Source organism: Hemiscyllium ocellatum, chromosome 3 (genome assembly GCF_020745735.1).
Source record: "Hemiscyllium ocellatum isolate sHemOce1 chromosome 3, sHemOce1.pat.X.cur, whole genome shotgun sequence".
Lineage (NCBI taxonomy): Eukaryota > Metazoa > Chordata > Chondrichthyes > Orectolobiformes > Hemiscylliidae > Hemiscyllium > Hemiscyllium ocellatum.
The window spans coordinates 44595422-44614487 of NC_083403.1; the positions used below are offsets into that span (position 1 = coordinate 44595422).

General features: G+C 42.0%; 1 protein-coding gene across 1 annotated transcript in view; it reads left to right on the plus strand.

Annotated features, from left to right (window-relative positions):
- The first annotated feature begins 6474 nt into the window (after positions 1-6474).
- Positions 6475-19066, plus strand: part of cfap206 (cilia and flagella associated protein 206) — a 58798-nt gene continuing 46206 nt past the window's right edge. Inside the window, exons 1-2 of the mRNA XM_060856906.1 lie at positions 6475-6560; positions 6672-6780. Of these exons, the coding sequence (XP_060712889.1) occupies positions 6673-6780 (108 nt within the window). The 5' untranslated portion in view covers positions 6475-6560; position 6672. The remainder of the gene's footprint in view (positions 6561-6671; positions 6781-19066) is intronic.

The window sequence follows — 19066 nt, forward strand, 5'->3', positions numbered from 1 at the left end:
TTCTGGTCAGTTATGTTATGACCAGAACAATAATTTTTTACCTAGTCCTTCTTTGCAAGGGGTAATATAAATGTTGATGTTCCAATGCCTGAAGCTTACTGTTGGATGTTTGTTACTGGAAGTTCTATTCCCACTATGTATTGCAGATAGAGGGGAAAAAAATGCTGCATCCTAACAATACTGTATGTTTAAGCACTGGTCTCAGTGGGAGGATGTGGTTATAATGTTGATCCCCCATATGTTAATTTTGTATTTGTGGATGGGGGCAAAGGAACAGGAGAAGCTGCTAAACTTGGAACTGTTGTGGTTCTGTTAGCCCAGCTGGGAATTTGTGTTGCAGATGTTTCGTCCCTGTCTAGGTGACATCCTCAGTGCTTGGGAGCTTCCAAAATTTCAAAGTTTGTTATATAATATGTGTGAAGCGCTTCTGTGATCTTTCTTCCGGCATTTGTAGTGGTTTGAATCTGCCACTTCCAGTTGTCAATTCCAGCTGTCTGCTGCAGTGGTTGGTATATTGGGTCCAGGTCGATGTGCTTATTGATTGAATCTGTGGATGAGTGCCATGCCTCTAGGAATTCCCTGGCTGTTCTCTATTTGGCTTGTCCTATAATAGTATAATAAATAGTATATTATATAACAAACTTTGAAAATTTGGAACTGTTGACGTTATCTACGTTAAGTGAAGAGATGGAAGCAGATGAAAATTAAATATGTTAAACAAATTTGGACAGCCATCCAAAGGGAGATGAGTTGCTGGAACATTAAATTGCAAGCTACTCATCTGACTCATTATAAGGGCAAAGGAGAGACTTGCTATTAACTGAACTAAATATCTTCAATAATTTTGAAGGAATTTTTAGTGAATAAAAAGAAAATGCATCTTTTGAGTATTCTGTTTCTACATTGAAAGGAACTTGAGCTGTTATGAGTAGTAAATAATTTTTGTTTACACGAATACATAGTGTTGTCTATTAAACCTTGTCCCAGATTTTAAGTAGTATGACAAACAATTTTGAAATATTTTCTGCCCTCATTATGTATCATTGTCAGAGATACAATTACTGGTTAATTTAGGAGTATTGAGATAGTGCCATGAATTCAGTTCTGTGCAAAAGACTGGTTCTCTCTTCGAGGCCAGTCATATGTAAAAACATTTTTTTTTAAAAAATCAGTTCAAATTTTAAAACAAAAGATATTTTATTGATTTTTAAGATCAGGAATAATAGGTCCTTTTCTGGGAGATTCACTTCATGAAATGTTTTATTTCTTATAAATTGCCCTGAAACTTTGTACTGTAATTCTTTGTAATGTTGCGTTAAGCTAATAGCTGATTCTAAAAGAAACATGCCTTAGAGCATTTTAGGATGTGTTTTTATGTGCCATTGACATGATGAAATTCATACTCCTTTGGAAAGAATTATTAAAAGATAATGTGAAATTTGCAATGATCATAATTTGGGGAACTGCTTTTTATTACAATTCTTGTTCCAACATTTCAGTCTCGTTTGCTTTTACATCAGTATTGCCGTTAAAACCTGTTAAATGTGAATCAGATTTGCGAAGAGACCTACTTGAAACAGAACCGCTGAATCACAGGAGTGTTTGGAATAGGTTTACATTTTCTTAAATTCCAGTCGACAGGGTTGATACCGTTTGCTATCGTCAGTGAGGTAATGCTAAAGAAAATGCAATGAATGGGAACCAGTTCTCTGCCAGTCACATCCATCTGTTTATATTTTTAAATGCAATAGTTAATGTGTTGTTTTTATCAAACCAAGTCTGACACAAAGGAGGCAAAGTTGGATTATTTTGACAATTGGCTTAAATTATTTTAGTCATTTTTAGTGCAGAGCCTGAACAGAGCAACATCAAGAACATAAAGTCATGAGAAATAAGAGTATACCATTTTACCCCTCAAGGCCATTTGAAGATCACGTCCGCTCAAGGCAGCTCCTCATAGCTGTCAACCCCTTGATATTTCAAAAATGTGTCTATTTCCCCTTTAAATACTTTCAGTGATCTAGCCTCCATAACTTTCTGGGGTACAGAGATCCAGGCATTCACTACCCTCTGAGAGAAGAAACTCCTTCACGTCTCAGTTTTTAATGCGTGTCTCCATATTCTGTAACTATGACTCCCTGGTTCCAGATTTCTCCACTCTCAGAAACCACTTCTATCCTTCATGTCAATCTCCCTTAGAATCTTGCACGTTTCATTAAGATCATCCCTCCTCCTTTTAAGTGCTAATGAATAAAGACCTAACTTACTATGCCGTTCTTGATAAGTCAATCCCTTTCTCACAGGAATCAGCCCAGTGAACCTCTTTTGAACAGCTTCCAATTCCAGTATTTCCTTTCTTAAATACAGGGCCCACGACTGTACGCAGTCCTCAGGAGGAGCAAATTACTGCAAATGCTGGAATCTCTGCTGAAACCAAAAAATGCTAGGGATCACAGCGGGTTACGCAGCACCCATGGAGACAGAGCAAGCTAACATTGAGTCTAGATGACTCCTCATCAGAGCTGACGTGAAACATGAAGAGTCATTTAGACTTGAAAAGCTGGCTTGTTTTCTCTCCTTGGATACCTGCTGTGATCTCCTGCATTTTTTGGCTTCAGCAGAGATTCCAGCATTTGCAGTAATTTGCTCCTCCTGAGGACTGCGTCCAGTGGTGGGCCTTGTATTTAAGAAAGGAAATACTGGAATTGGAAGCTGTTCAAAAGAGGTTCACTGGGCTGATTCCTGGAATGCAGTCACACCAACACCCTGTACAGTTGTAACAAGACTTTCCTGTCCTTTAAGCTCCAACCATATATCAATACAGGCCATAATTCCATTCACTGCACCCGCGTGCTTTTTACATATTATGCATCAAACAGCCATTCTGCACTTTTTTTGGGAAGCGCTCTCCATTTAATTAATAGTATGCTTTTTGATTCTTCTTACCCAAGTGCAAGTCTTCACACTTTGCAAAGCTTTTTGTCTTACACTCAGCAGGACAATGACACAAAAAACAAATTTTGAAGATCACAACCGTTTACGCTACAGGAGAAAAGGCTGCTGATTAGTTGGCAAACCGAGTCAACTTACCAACCACTCAGCACCTTCTGCAGCTTGAATTGTTGAGACTGTTTGAAATTTAGCCTTCTCGTACTTGTCCCAATGAGTGCAAGATAAAAGCTTTGAAAACGTGTCTCTCTTTTCAGCAGTGTTTAAATTTTTCCTGTTCGGTTAACCATGCTCATGTGCTCCGATATCTGGCAGAAGCATTGCTCATCAGCATTGATATGAACCAATCCAATCATTTTAATTACTTGTCAGGAACAAGGAACTGCTACAAAATAAAGCATTGAATCCCTCAACTGTTTTATTTCAACCTGCTTTTAGCCGTGACTTTCATTTTTCATTCTTATCTGCATACATGGCTAAAGCAATTTGATGAGATGCTGAATAGATTGTTATTAAAGGATCATGCACAAGAGCCATGTCGGGACATTGGGTCACAAGGGTAAAGGAGGAATAGGCAGTCTGATAAAAGGAGAAATACAAACAAGTTTAAAAAATTGGTAACTGTAAACATAGCCAGAGGAATGATGTATGTAAAGACATTTTATTTGTTCAGGAGCAAAGTACTGGAGATGAACTGCTGTAATATGTACTGCCATTGTAAGTCAGTATATTCTTCAACTTGCCATAAGCAAAGTCACTGAAGGTCACTGGTATTTATTATAAATGCACACATGGGTGTGATCTGCAGAGAAGAATAACTATCATTAATATCTCTCATTTGTAGAAATCCCAACATCCTTTTCCATTTGTGTTTATCACAATTTCATAAGTCCCAGTATTGTTGATGGCTTTACTACTTGACCTGATGTATTGTTTCATTGTGTTGGATTGTTTGTACAAAAATGTGTGCTTGTGAGAAAAGCATAATTAGCAGAACCTTTGTATTTTTTGTCCTTTTAAAACTGTAAAATATTAGACTGTACAATAATCTGAAATAAGACTGAAATATTGTACAATGCATAAGTTTATCTTCTAAATAAAAGTATTTTTAAATTAAACATTGCTTTTAGTGATACCTGTGTGGACTCCTTGTTGCAATATTCATGTTTAACTGGGAAATATTTATAAAGTTTCCTTAAAACATTACCCCTTCCATTAAGATAAACTCAGGAAAACAATGATTAAATTTTTTTTGTTGGAGATGGCCATTGCCTAACACTTAAATGGGGAGTAACATTCATAACACACATCAGTCCAAGTCTTACTGGACACCATCAGATTCAGTATCTGAGGAGTCATAATGGTGTTGAATAATGTGCCATCATCAGCAAATGTTCCCACTTATGACCTTTATGATGGTCATCAAAGAAACAACTGAAGATAGTTGAGCCTTCACACAACTAAGATCCATAGATGTACAGGTTAGGTGAATTGGCCATCCCAAATTGCCTATAATATTCAGGGATGTGTACGTTAGGTGCATTAGTTGGGGTAAATGTAGACTAACTGGGATTGGATTTGAGTGTGATACTCTTTGGAAGGCTGGTGTGGACTTGTTGGGTCGAAGAGCCTATTTCCACACTGTAGTGATTCTATTCTATTCCTTGTATATTCCCTTAAGAAACCCTGTAGAGATGTCTGAGACTGAGATGATTGGCCTCCATCAAATACAACCATTTTGCTTTATGTGGGCTATGACTCCCAACAATTGAAGAATTTTACCCTTGATTCTCATTAATTCAATATTGTTGATGACATACTTGGTAAAATTCTGCCTCAATATCAACAGCAGTCACTCTCACTTGATCCACCAACACTGCAAAAAGGTCAGCAGTAGTCATGATGGAACACAAACTGAGGATCTGAGGGCAGATTATTTCTACATAGTAGCAGTGTCAATAGCATATTCCATCACTTTGATCGTTGAGAGTAGACTGGTCAGCTGTTAATTGAATGGGATGGATTTGTTCTGCTTTTTAAGAACAGGACATACCTAAAGATTTCAGGGGAGATCAAGATGGATCCACTTATGTGGCACATGTTGTGAAGACTGTCTCAAGACTGCAGCATGTTCTTTACACTAATGTACTGGCCTCATCAATAAGGATGGGGATATTTGTGGAGCATCCTCTTCCAGTGTTTAGTTTTCCATCCTCATTCATGACTGGTTGTGGCAAGGATGCAGACCTGATTTTTGGATCACTGTCTATTGCATCTGCTTCTGCTGTTTTACATAAAATTATATCTAGTAGCTTCACCAGGTAGACACTTTTAGGTATGCCTGGTGCTGCTCCTGGCATTCTGTCCTGGAGCACATTGGACACATTGATCTCTTTCCTTGCTGATAGTAGTAAAGGATGTACTATACCAGGCATCACATCTACTTCATTTATCACTGATGCTCAGTAACAGCAGTGTGTACCAACTGCTAGATGCAGTACAAATATTCACCAAGGCTCTTAGTCTTTGTCCCAACCAAAGCAACTGATAAATGGGAACATCATCATTTGCAAGTTCCCCTTCAAGCCACTCACCATCCTGGCTTTACTGTATAAGACGGTACTTTCAGTGTCACTGGGTCAAATCTTGGAATTCCCTCCCTAATAGCATTGAGAGTCTAACCACAGCAGTTCAAGGAAGTAGCTCACAACCACCACTTCGAGGGCATTTAAGGATGGACAATAAATGCTGGTTCCTCCCCCCCAGTAACGTGCATTTCACACAAATGAATGAAAGGTAGCACTTCTGTGGCCAACTCTGTTTGGTTAGAAAAATTGAGCATCTAATTCAGTGCACTCTGTAAACTAGCTTCACTTCAGCAGCTAGGCAGGTTTGTCGGCTCCAAAAAGTCTCCTGTTGACTGACCTATCTACAACCCTTTTTACTGGAACTGCAAGCTAGATTGTTCACATTTTCCGTTAAGTCAGGCAAGAAAACTATGCGCTCCAGAGTATTTCTTTCAATTGACCACCTCTGAAAAAGAGCAAGCAAACTTTAGGCTAGTTTTTTGTTGTTGTTGCTGCTGTCAGGTGGCTAACCATTGCGGACACTTCACCACTGGCTCTGACTGAAGACCTATCCAGTAAGTGTATATTCGCCGCTGCTCAGAGACAGGCACAGCCAAAGCTGAAACCAAAAAAACGAAAATGCTGGAAAGTCTCAGCAGGTCTGGCAGCATCTGTCAGGTGATGAAAAGAGCTGACGTTTCGAGTCTAACTGACCCTTTATCAAAGCTGGTCGGAGTAGAAGAGCAGTACTTCTTCAGGGTTGGAGGAGAGGTGGCAGTGGGTTAAACACCGAATAAAAGCAAATTCCTGTGAATGCTGGAATGTGAACTGAGAGCAACATCTTTCACAGAAGGTCCCGCGTGCGTAAGAACGTCAGGGGATTGACGTCAACCAATCAGGCCGGTCGGTTGATGTCTGTTTCCAGGGTAACGGGATCGTTACATTAAACAACAGGAAGAGGGAAACGAAGAGGAGTAAAATCCCCCCGGGAAAGGAGCAGAAACTGGGAACATTGTCAACTCAATGTGACTGTTTGTAAAGCAGGTTGTGACCTGACCTGAGCAAACTGCTACCTACAGTTAATGTGTGTCCTCTTTTTGATGTTTCCATTATCCAAACCCTCACATGTCTTTTTTTCTTGTTTGAAACCTGCAGAATGGCTTACACTCAGGCCGAATGTGTGATTAAGAATATCATTCGGGAAATAGCCCAGGAGTGCGCTGATAGAGGACACTCCATTTCTGAGACTCTTGTAGCGTTCATGGTGAGTGCAGTGAGATTGTAAATCCGATGAGTTATTATTAGCGTTTTACTCAAGTTAATATATTCTTCGTTGCAGCAACGGTTGCTTACTGTTTGGGACAACAGCAATGAAAAACAAGTTAAACTTCATAAAGCTAAAGAAAATGTAACTGTGCTATTGCAAACCCTGGCGCAGAGCGTCACAAGGCAGGAGCGCATACTCCGACGGTGCGTAAAACACATCAACTTTCAAACTGGTTATTGCTATGAAGAGCACTGCCAGGTGGTGGCGCCGGCGATCCCAGTCTGTGTTGATCAGTGTTGCCGGTGAGGGAGGTTGGGTGCTGGCCTCTGGCCTCTGGCGCCCTTATTACCTTCCCATTGATTTAGGACAAGCAGTACAGATCACAGTACTGTATAAATACCTCAACTCAGTTCGTCTTCAACCAGAAAGGAGCACAGCTTGCAAAATCTTGCTGTGTAGTCCGGCTTACTGCATCACCAGAAACACCCAAGCTGAATTAAATTATGCATAGTGTCCCAATTTGGTGTCTAAAATGACTACTTTACATAAATGGCATCAGAGAATGCATTAATATGTAAGCCAAAATAATAAAAGTATTTGTTCAAATGCCCCCGCCTTTTTAGAAAAAAAATAATTGTATACACCATAACTTGCAGATTACTTATCATACATAGTCTATAAAGAACATTCTCTTGCATGAACAAACATCAGCTTGTTCTATCAGCTCTTCCAATTTCAACCATGCCTACATATCCATTTCACACATAATGTTCAGTTCTTCTAACCATATGCACTTGACTTGTACTTGGCTGTTGGTGTGGTGTCTCCTCATTTCCAGAGTGACATTACCTTTCTGAGTAATGCTGTCGCCATGCAGAGTTGTTGCTGTGGTATTTGTTGCTGTTGATCTGTTGCATTTGTCACGAGATATTTGACCTTTTTTGTTGTATTTATTAGCAAATGTTTTTAACTTTACAAACATATAAAATTATTGAAAAATACAATCAATCACAAATATCAGTATAATAAAAAGAAAACAAAACACAAATTACAATACAACTACTGTCTACTAACTACTAACCTACCCTATAATTCAAAACAAACCCTAACATGGTGGAAAGCAACACCAATAAATAAGTAAATAACTAATAAAAAAAGAAAGAAGAGGAAAAAAAACACAGAATACAGAACAGCTATGCTCAGTGCAAAGCTCCTAATCAAAGGAATGGGAGCATTGTATATATACCCATATTAACTCAGGAGACCCCCTCCAGGGCTTGGCAAACCCAACCATCCTGGTTAAACAAACACCCTAGTTAAGATAACTGACAAATCTATATCCAAATAACTCAAGTAGGGCTGCCATGTCTTATAAAATGTGTCTGTTGTGTGGTGCACCATGTTTGTAAAAATGTCCAAGGGAATGTGCTCTATAATTAATTTCTGCCATCCCAGCAAGCCCGGCGGGTTCTCAGACACCCAATTCATCAGAATATTCTTCCGTGCACAGTGTGCAAGAATATTACATAGTTTCTTCCCATGCCTGTCTAAAGATGGTAAATTCGGTAGACCTAAGAGGAGAGATATTTGGTCTACTTTGACTTCAGTCCTCAATACCTTCCCGATCTCTCCCGCCACAGCGCTCCAATAAACATGGAGCCTGTGGCATGTCCAGAAGCAATGAGTAAGCGTACCTACACTTCCTTTACCTTTGGGGCACACTGAAGATGCCCCTTTTTTAAACTTCACCAGATGGTCCGGTGCCAGATGAGCCCTGTGCAGAACTTTTAACAGCATGGCACATGTCCTGTCACAGATTGAGAACTTTCGAGCATTCTCCCATATGTTGTCCCATGTTTCAGAAGAGATCTCCACTCCCAGCTCTTGCTCCCAGACCTCACATAGCCGGTTAATATCCTGCCAGGCCCTGCCGCTCAGCAGGTGATAGAGAGCACTAACCGAAATGATGCTTGTGGAACGTAGCAACACCCTCTCTGTATCGGGCCTATAGGGATTAGTGAGAAGTGTAGTCTTCTTCTGGATGAAATCCCTAATCTGAAAAAAACACAAAAGGTCTCTGCTGGGCAACCCCTATTTGTGGCTCAGTTGCTCAAAAGACATCATAACCTCCCTCCCCCCCCCTCAAACAAGTCTGCCAAATTAGAAACTCCTCTCACTGCCCATAGTTTGAACCCTGAGTCAATCATCCCTGGTCGGAACCCTGGCATGCCAACTATAGGTTTAAGTGGCAAAGTCTTGGATAAACAACCCCCACTCTGACACATCGCCCACCATGCCTTGACTGTACTAATGACAATGGGGTTCCGGCAGTGGTCCATATCTGTCCTCATCTTATCCATGAACAATAGGTTAATAAGAGGGCACTTTGCTTGGGAGTCATCAATATCCAGCCATATTGAGTTTGGATCGTTACCCACCCAACCGCAGGGAACTCAATTGATACCTTCTGATGTCTGGGACATCAACTCCCCCACTACCTCCTTGAGGCAACTGCAATTGAGTAAGTTTGATGAGGGGTTCCCACGATGCCAGACAAAGGAACCAAACCACCCTATAAGCTACCGCAGCGTTGACCTGGGAAACATTATAGGGAGCATACGCATGGGATAAAGCAACGAGGAAGAACATCCATCTTAATGAGAGATATTTGGCCCAGCCATGAAATTGGAAGAGCCTCCCATCTCTGGAGATCTCGCCTAATATTGTCGAGCAAGTGAACAAAGTCAGTCTGAAATAACAGATCAAACTTGGGGGTAATAAAAAATGCCGAGGTACCAGAACCCTGCCCGTGACCACTTAAAAGGGAACTTAGAGCCACCTTCAACTTCTGGTACATCCTTAAGGTTCCCAAAGGCATAGCTTCAGATTTTGCAAACTTAATTTTATATCCTGAAATAGTCCCAAATGAATTGATACATTGTATCAAATGGGTACGGAGGTGATCGGGTTCGATAAAAACAGAAGGACATCATCCACGTACAACGTAATCTTGTTTGCCCTCGATCCCACTTCCAGAGCGGTTATGTGGACGTTCTGATGAATAGCCTCTGCCAGCGGTTCTATCACAACATAAACAATAACGGTGAGAGGGGGAAGCTTGTGGAACTACCCCTACCAATTGTAAGATTCCCAGACTCCTCCCGTTGGTGATGACCGCGGCCAGAGGGTGGCGATATAAAACCTCCACCCACCTCGCAAAGACCCCACCCAACCCAAACTGTTCTAAGACATAAAAAAGATACAGCCATTCCAGTCAAATGCTTTCTCTGCATCTACGGAAATTACCAACCCCTGAATCGATCGTTGCTGACAAACTTGGACCATATTCAGCAACCTTCTAATATTATTAGAGGACCTACGACCCCTTATAAAGCCTGTCTGGTCCCCTTTAATAATATGGGGCAACACCCTTTCCAATCTCAGCGCCAGGATCTTAGACAGAATCTTGAAATCTGAATGTAATAGAGAGATAGGCCTGTAAGAGGCACATTCCACAGGAACCTTCCCCTTCTTAAGAATTAAGGAAATATTAGCTTCTATCAAAGATGGTGGTCGGCATTCATGCATATAGGAGTGATTGTACATCTCCAACATCAGCCCTGACAGAATCCCTATAAACTCCTTATAAAACTCACCCGGGAGACCATCAGGGCCAGGCGCTTTCCCACTCTGAAGTTGCCGAGCTGCCTCCTGTATTTTCTAAACTGTCAAGGGGGGCATTAAGGAGAGAGGCCTGTTCCAAGGTTACCCCAGGAGGTCCAGGTTCTTAAAAAAGGTCTCCATTTTAGCCCTCCTGTCTTCGCAACCTTCAGACCGGTCCAATTCAGAGTAAAAACTCCGAAAAGCCTCATTAATCTTTTTAACATCGTATGTAAGGACCCTGGCACTATCTCTGATTGCAGTAATGGATTGGGAAGTACGCTTTTTCCTAGTCAGGTATGCTAAAACCTTCCCTGGCTTATCCCCGTATTCGAACAGCCTCTGTCTAGCAAAAGCAAGTTCTTTCTTTGTGTTTTGTGTCAGTATTGAATTCAAGGCAGCCCAAAGGGCCATGATCCGCTGTAGCTTAGTCACTGAAGGCCGTGCAAAATGTGCCACTTCCGCGGCTTTCAACTGCGTCTCAAGTAGACACTGCTGTTCCTCCTTCTGTCTTTTCTGGCGGCCGAATAAAAAAATAGCTAATCCCCCAACAAAGGCCTTAGCGGCCTCCCATAGCATAGGCGGACTACTAGCCATGCCTGAGCTGATAGTCAAGAATTACTGAAACTCCTTCAAAAAGTATTCCACAAATTTGGAATCCTCAAGGAGAAAAGGGTCCAAATGCCAGTGCCACAAACCTAGCCCCTCACTCTTGGCCTTAACTTCCAAATATACTGTAGCGTGATCAGAGATAGCTGTGTTCCCAATTTTGCAACTCCATAATCGAATCCAGAAGAGCCGAGGGAGCCAGAAAGAGATCAATCCTTGTGTGACATTTATGTGGGCTTGAAAAAAAGGTGAAGTCCTTGCCAATAGGGTGAAGACATCTCCAAATATCCACCAGCCCCAACTCCTTGCATCAGGCAGCCACCTGCTTGGCCTGCGAAGAAATAGTTGGGGGCCCACAAGGCTTCTTATCCACTGTTGAATCCAAAAGACAATTAAAATCCCCCCCCCCCATAATAATGTGTCGTGTTCCAAAGGCACTCAGCTTAGAGAAAGCAGTAATCAAACATTTGAAGGGATGCGCCGGAGGACAGTAGACATTTAAAATGCCATATTCTTCCCCATGTGGCAGGTCTTTAAGGATCACAAACCATCCCTGCTCATCTTTCACTTGCTCTAATAATGTGAACGGAAGATTTTTCTGGATAAGTATAGCCACTCCCCTACTTTTAGTAGTAAAGGATGAAAAGAATACTCGGTCATAACCGCCCTGTTGTAACTTCAGGTGTTCCCCATCATCAAGATGGGATTCCTGTGATAAAACGATATCAACCCTTTCCCTCTTAAGGATAGAAAGCACTTTTTTCCTTTTAACAGGTGAATGACTTCCCTTGATGTTCCAGGAGCACCATTTAATAAGCCACTTAGCCATATCCTCTTTCAGAGACCCATGAATCCCTGGGAGGGAGAACCCTGCTTCCAACGCGCTGAGCACAAGAAAGTAAAGACTCATAGATTCAAAGAATTATGTATACAAAAACTACTCTATATAACTATAAACAACTATTACTACCAAGAACCTACAAAGAAAACCAACTATAAAACCTTGAATGGAAGACTCTTCCCCTTGTCTATAGGGGGCATTCACCCTACCCATCCCCTCCTTCACAGCTCCTTCAAACTCAGACCGTGTCCCAGCCTTAGGCCAGAAAAAAAACAGGGAGATGATCCTTAAATCAACAGAAAAAAGACAAAGTCAGGATGAGCACTCCACCCATCCCTGCCTTCATGTCACCCCTACTTGTGACTAAAAGAGAAACAAAAAAGGGAGACAACAAAGAACATCCACAAAATTTTCCCAGTTATTAAAAAAAAACTTATTCCAAGTTTTTTTCCTCCCTTTCCAAAAAAAGAAATTATTAGGGAGAAAGAAATGAATAAAAAAAGGAAGGGAAAACGTGGGGAAAGAAGGAAAAGAGAATGAACATTAACAATATTCTTCAGGCCACTCCATCTATTTTAAAGTGTCTACAAAGTTTTTAGCTTTATCCGCTGAATCAAATGTATAATCTGAGTCCTCGTGGCTGAAATGGAGCACTGCGCGGTACCTCATAGAGTACTGGATGCCCAGGTTCCTCAGCCTCTTTTTAACTTCATCGAAGGACTTGCTCTTTCGAATTAAATCTGGAAATCCTGGAAAAACTTGATTTTTTTGACCCCTTGTACAGCAGCACCTGTGGATCTTTTCCCAGTAATCGAGAGGCTTCTATGACTTTTTGCTTGTCCTGATGTGAGTGGAAGTGCACTAGGATCGAGCAGGGGTGCTGCACCAGCCCTGACCTGTGCACTGGAACCCAATAAACCCTTTCAATCTGTAGCCTGCTGGATTTGATGTGAAGATCCAAAAACTTCGGCAGACAGTTTTCAAAGAAGCTGACTGGCTTCTCACCGTCCTCACCTTCAGGGAGCTCGACAATTCGGAGATTTATCCTCTGACCTTGATTTTGAGGTCATCGATATGGTCTCACAAGGCCCACACCTCTCGCTCCAGCACCTGGATCCAACCGGATGAGGACTCCATTGCAGCTTCTGAGGCCTTAGTTTGACCCTCCACCTCCTCCAGCTGCTCCCCAAGGCCCTAGATCTCCTCCTCATGTTCCTGCAGCATGGATGCGATAGGTGGGACCAGGGCACGAATCTCCCCACAGATTTCCTCAATCGCAGGCCCAACGTTCAAGGTAAGTCTCTCCATCGCCGCAGCCAATTCCTGTGAGTCTGTCAGGTCCCCAGGGAGTTCAGGAGAGGTTGCTGCTGCTGCAGTCTCTGGTGTGGTAGGTGCTGCAGGGGAGTGTCCTCACTGCTGCTGTTTGCTTGCTCCTTTTCCCTTTGGCATCCTTCCTACTCCCAAATATTAACAAATATGTGTTCTGTTAGGTTTTAAACTAATAATTCCACCACATAAGTTGGCCAGGGATGGCAGAAAACACCAGTATGCCTTGGCTGTTAAGCAGAGCTGTCCACAGCAGTTCTACAAAATCGCCGCCATCTTGCCAAGTCCGCCCTGTTTTTGTGATTGATTGTTAAGTTTCTTTTTGGTGAAATTAAATTTGCCTTGCAGCTGTCTGCTGGGAAAGTAAAGCTTCTTTTGTTTCATGTATATACCCCACACTTGCAACAATACATCTTGTTGTTCACTTTCACTGTGTACAATCGAGATGATAACTGCTTTACACAGGTCCCCAAGTTATCAAGTGGGCTGATATTTGTTGAGAATGTTGAGTGTTTGCACTCTCACCAGCTATCCAAATCTCAACAATTTGGTTGTGTTGTCAAAGTGGAATTTGGCCTTCTGTCATTTCACTTTGATCTTGCCACTCACTTCTGTTACTAGTTATGGTTCAGTAAATTTTCATTTATTCGAAAGGTGGTGTAAGTGCAGAGTGGCATTAGTCACTGGGTTAGACTACTTTCCATGCCGCAAGGAGCTGTGTTTCTCTAGTTCTGTTATTTTGCTTGTGTTCATGTTTTTAGTTCCTACCCATGATCCAGCATTAATTTCTTTAGAATGCTAACATCGTCTACTGTAAATACTCTTGTAAAGTAATGATTCAAAATGTCCACCATTGTGTGTGTCACCATAGTCTTACCAGACCATAGGGGCTGCTCACTTATTACAGAGAAGTGACTGGTGGTGATTTAATCTGCGGGCCACCATAACTCAGGCAAGGGATGGGATTGAACCCATGCTGTTGGCATCACACTGCTCTGTAAACCAACAAACCAGACAACTGAGCTAAAGCATTGCATTATTTTCAGCAACAATCTTGTTGTTATCAGCTTCCAACAGTGCTCAATGTGCCCCTGGCCTCCCTTTTTTTTTCTAATAGCAATGGTATGAAGAATTTGGAACTGATTTTGATATCCCTTGTTATTAAGATTGCCTTGTAAACACCAATGCTGGATTTAATCAATTTCAATGATCCCATTGGCAATTTTCACTGCTGCCTCGGCCTTTTCAATTTGATTTGGGATAGTATATGAGGAGGTGATGGCATAGTGGCATTATTGCTCGACTGTTAATCCAGAGACCCAGGGGACCTGGGTTAGAATCCTGCTCCAGCAGATGGAAGAATTTCAATTCAATAAAGATTAGATTAGATTCCCTACAGTGTGGAAACAGGCCCTTCGGCCCCACCAGTCCACACCGACCCTCCAAAGAGCAACCCACCCAGACCCATTCCCCTGCATCGAACACTACAGGCAATTTAGCATGGCCAATTTACCTAACCTGCACATCTTTGGACTCTGGGAGGAAATCATAGCACCCAGAGAAAACCCACGCAGACACTGGGAGAACGTGCAAACTCCACACAGACAATTTCCCGAGGCGGGAATTGAAGCCGGGTCCCTGGCGCTGTGAGGCAGCAGTGCTAATCACTGAGCCACCATGCCACCCACAAATAAACATCTGGACATAAGAATCCAATGCTGACCATGAGATCAGACATCTCTACAGGGTTTCTTAAGGGAATGCCAATTGTCAGAAAAACCCATCTGGTTCACTAATGTCTTTTATGGAAGGAAACTGCCATTCTTACCTGGTCTAGCCTATATTTGACTCCAGACCCACAGTGATACACAACAATGTGGTTGACTCTTAACTGTTCTGGGAGAAAGTGAAGACTGCAGATGCTGGAGTACCAGAGTTGAAAAATGTGGTGCTGGAAAAACACAGCAGGCCAGGCAGATCCGAGGGCTTATGCCCGAAACGTCGATTCTCCTGCTCCTCGGATGCTGCCTGGCCTGCTGTGTTTTTCCAGCACCACATTAACTGTTCTGGGCAATTAGGGATGGGCAATAAAAGCTGTCCCAGCCAGCAAGGTCCTCACCCTGTGAATGAAGAAAAAAGAATATAGAGATGATGTGTAGTGCCGAACCTCCTAATTATTCATGAATACAGATAATTTTGTCAACATTTTGTGTTTTCAAGAAGGTTTATATGGCTCTTGTCGCTAAAATGATCAGGGGAAATAGGGGGAGGGTGGGATTAAGGTATTGAGCTCAATGTTCAGTCATGACCATATTGAGTGGTGGAGCAGGCTTGAGGGGCCAAATGGTCTACTCCTGCACCTATTTGCTATGTTTCTATGAGGGTTGATGTTCTATGAAACTGGATTTCAGGAAGGCATTGACATCGGAAATGTGTTTTCAGCCTTTCTACAAACTGACTGGTAGTTATTAAGGTCAGCTGCTCAGTAACATGAATCGTCGATTGTGAAAAGATAAGCTGTTCCAGAAAGTGGTTTATTCCCATCCGGGGAAGGTCTGTTGATATCTATGACAAGTGCAGCACTGGCTGTTATGGTTCTTCATCTCGTTGTTTCTTTGACCAATTGAGCACTCTCTTGCCTTCCTCAAGGTGGAGTCAATTCCTTGATGGCTTGTATGTATATGCTTCAGGAATCCTTCCTTATGTCTTCAGGGAAAATGGCTCTTGTTTGTTTGCGGGTTCTCACTTGGCCATTTTGTGTTAACACCTCATCTCTATATATCCAATACTCTTTTACAACACTTGAAGAATTGCATCTCCTTATACAGTTTGTTTGATCTGAAAAGACCCTTGTCTGTTAGGTTCAGTGAGCTGCTGCATGTTATGTGAAAAACTATTTGCCAGCCCCTGAGTGAGGAGGATGAGGCTGCCAACTCTAAAGCCAACTGCCCCACAGCACTAATTTGCTGGGAGCAATCTTCATTAATTTACAGTAGGTCTTTCACCACCCCCTCCCCATCTGCCTGGGGCTTTTCTGCCGTGGGATCTAGTATACCACCAAAGCAATAGTTCTTTGCACCAGTCTGAACAGTTATTCAGTTTTTGAATTACTAAGGCAAAATCTCTATAATTTTAGACTTCTCCCACCATGAAGCTAAATGGGTGAGTAAATCACTTCTAAACTGTTTTCTTTTTGTGTCTTTATCAATATAGTACTATACGTTTCAATCAATTGGTACAAAATGTGACTTGTAAAGAGTTGCATTCACACAATGCCATTAAATATAAAAACTATCATTAGAGAAACTAATGGAGCTAAAAATAGTCAGTCCCCTGAATCTGATGGGATGCGTCCTAGGTTTTAAAAGAAACAGTGAGAGAGAAGTATTGGGGACACTCTTTTCAGGAGTACTTAGATCCTGCAAAAGTTTCAGAGGATTGGAAAAACAGCCATTGTAGCACCTTTATTTATAAAGGGAAGGAGACAAAAAGTAGGCAACGTTAGGCCAGTTAGCTTCATATCTGTTATTGGGAACACATCAGAGCGTATTGTAAAGGATGTGATAGCAGAGCATTTCAAAATGCCCATCATGATCAAGCAGAGTCAGCATGACTTCATGCACGGTAAACTATACCTGACAAATTTCTTAGAATTCTTTGAAGATGTTACAAGAAGGACAGATAGAGGGGGAGCAGTTGATGTAATATATATGAATTTTCAGAAGGCATTCAATAAGGTAACACATGTTAACCTACTTAACACCTACTTAATAACAAAAGAATCCATTGTATTGGAGGAAGTACATTTGCACAGGTAGAGACTGGCTAACTAATAGAAGACAGAGAGTTGAGATAAAGGAGGCACCTTTAAGGTGGCAACCTGTAACTAGTGGAATGCCACTTGGATTACAATTATTTTCCATCTTCTCATTGAATGGTGAAGTAGAGAGGATGGCCTAAATGGCCTACTTAGAGTCATAGAGATGTACAATACGGAAACAGACCCTTCGTACCAACTTGTTCATGCCGACCAGATAACCTAAATTAATCTAGTTCCATTTGCCAGCATTTGGCCCATATCCCTCAAAGCCCTTCCTATTCATAGAATCCCTACAGTGTGGAAACAGGCCGTTTGGCCCATCAAGTCCACACCATCCTCTGAAGAGTAACCCACCCAGACCCATTCCCCTACCCCGTTACTGTACATTTACCCCTAACTAATGCTCTTAACCCAAACACTGTGGTTAATTTAGCATGGCCAATTCATCTAACCTACACATCTTTGGATTGAGGAAGGAAACCCACACAGACACAGGGAGAATGTGCAATCTCCACACAGACAGTCACCCTGAGACTGGATTCGAACCTGGGACCCTGGTGCTGTGAGGCAGCAGTGCTAACCACTGTGCCACCTAATGTACCCATTCAGATGCCTTTTACATGTTGTAATTGTACCAGCCTCCACCACTTTCTCTGACAGCTCATTCCATACACGCACCACCCTGTGTGTGAAAAAGTTATGTCTCTTTTATATTTTTCCCCTCTCACCTTAAACCTATGCCCTCTCATCTTGGACTCCCCTACCTTGGGAAAAAGACTTTGGATATTCACCCTATCCATGCCCCTCTTGATTCTATAAATTTCTATAAAGCCACCCCCTCAGCCTCTGCTCCTCCAGGGGAAACAACCCAGCCTATTCAGCCTCTCCCTATAGCTCAAACCCTCCAATCCCTGGCAACATCCGTGTAAATCTTTTCTGAATATTTTCAAGTTTAATAATATCTTTTCTATTGCAGGGAGACCAGAATTGAAAAATTCTAAAAGTGACCTAACTAAGATTTGTATAGCCGCAACATCACATCCCAACTCTTATACTCAATGCATTGACCAATAAAGGCATGGTCTATTTTGACATCTTGTTGTCTTATGATCTTAATGTAAGAGACCGTGGAAGGGACTTTTAATGAGATATGAGAGAAATTACAAATCCTATCCTCAATGTTTTTTTCACCAGCCACGAAACCAGGCCCCTGAATATTAATACATATGTGAGTCAGAACCTGTTCTGACTTGCACATGCCCACAGTGAACACAGGATAGCAAGTACACAAAAAAAAACAAAAGTTGCTGGAAAGGCTCAACAGGTCTGGCAGCATCTGTGAAGAGAAATCAGAGTTAACGTTTTAGATCCCGCGATCCTACCTCAAAACATAACTCAATTTCCAATCCAGCCACCACTTATCTGCAGAGGGAAGGCAGAACTTCGAGAGCACCTTTGCTAAGATTCAATTAGTAGATTGAAATCAGGGCCTTCTGTACCTCGGTCCTGTAGCACAGCAGCTAACATTTACCAGAGTCATAGAGATGTACAGCATGGAAACAGACCCTTCGGTCCAACCCAGCCATGCCAACCAAATATCCCAACACAATATCCCACCTGCCAGCACCCGGCCCATATCCCTCCAAACCCTTCCTGTTCATATACCCATCCAAATGTCTCTTAAATGCCTCTTAACTTCCTCTGGCAGCTCATTCCATACACGTACCATCCTCTGTGTGAAAAAGTTGCCCCTTAGGTGTCTTTCATATCTTTCCCCTCTCACCATAAACCTATGCCCTCTAGTTCCAAACTTCCCTACCCCAGGGAAAAGAATTTGCCTATTTACCCTATCAATGCCCCTCATAATTTTGTAAACCTCTATAAGGTCACCCCTAAGTCTCCGACGCTCCAGGGAAAACAGCCCCAGCCTGTTCAGCCTCTCCCTATAGTTCAAATCCTCCAACCCTGGCAACATCCTTATAAATAATTTCTGAACCCTTTCAAGTTTCACAACATATTTCCGATAG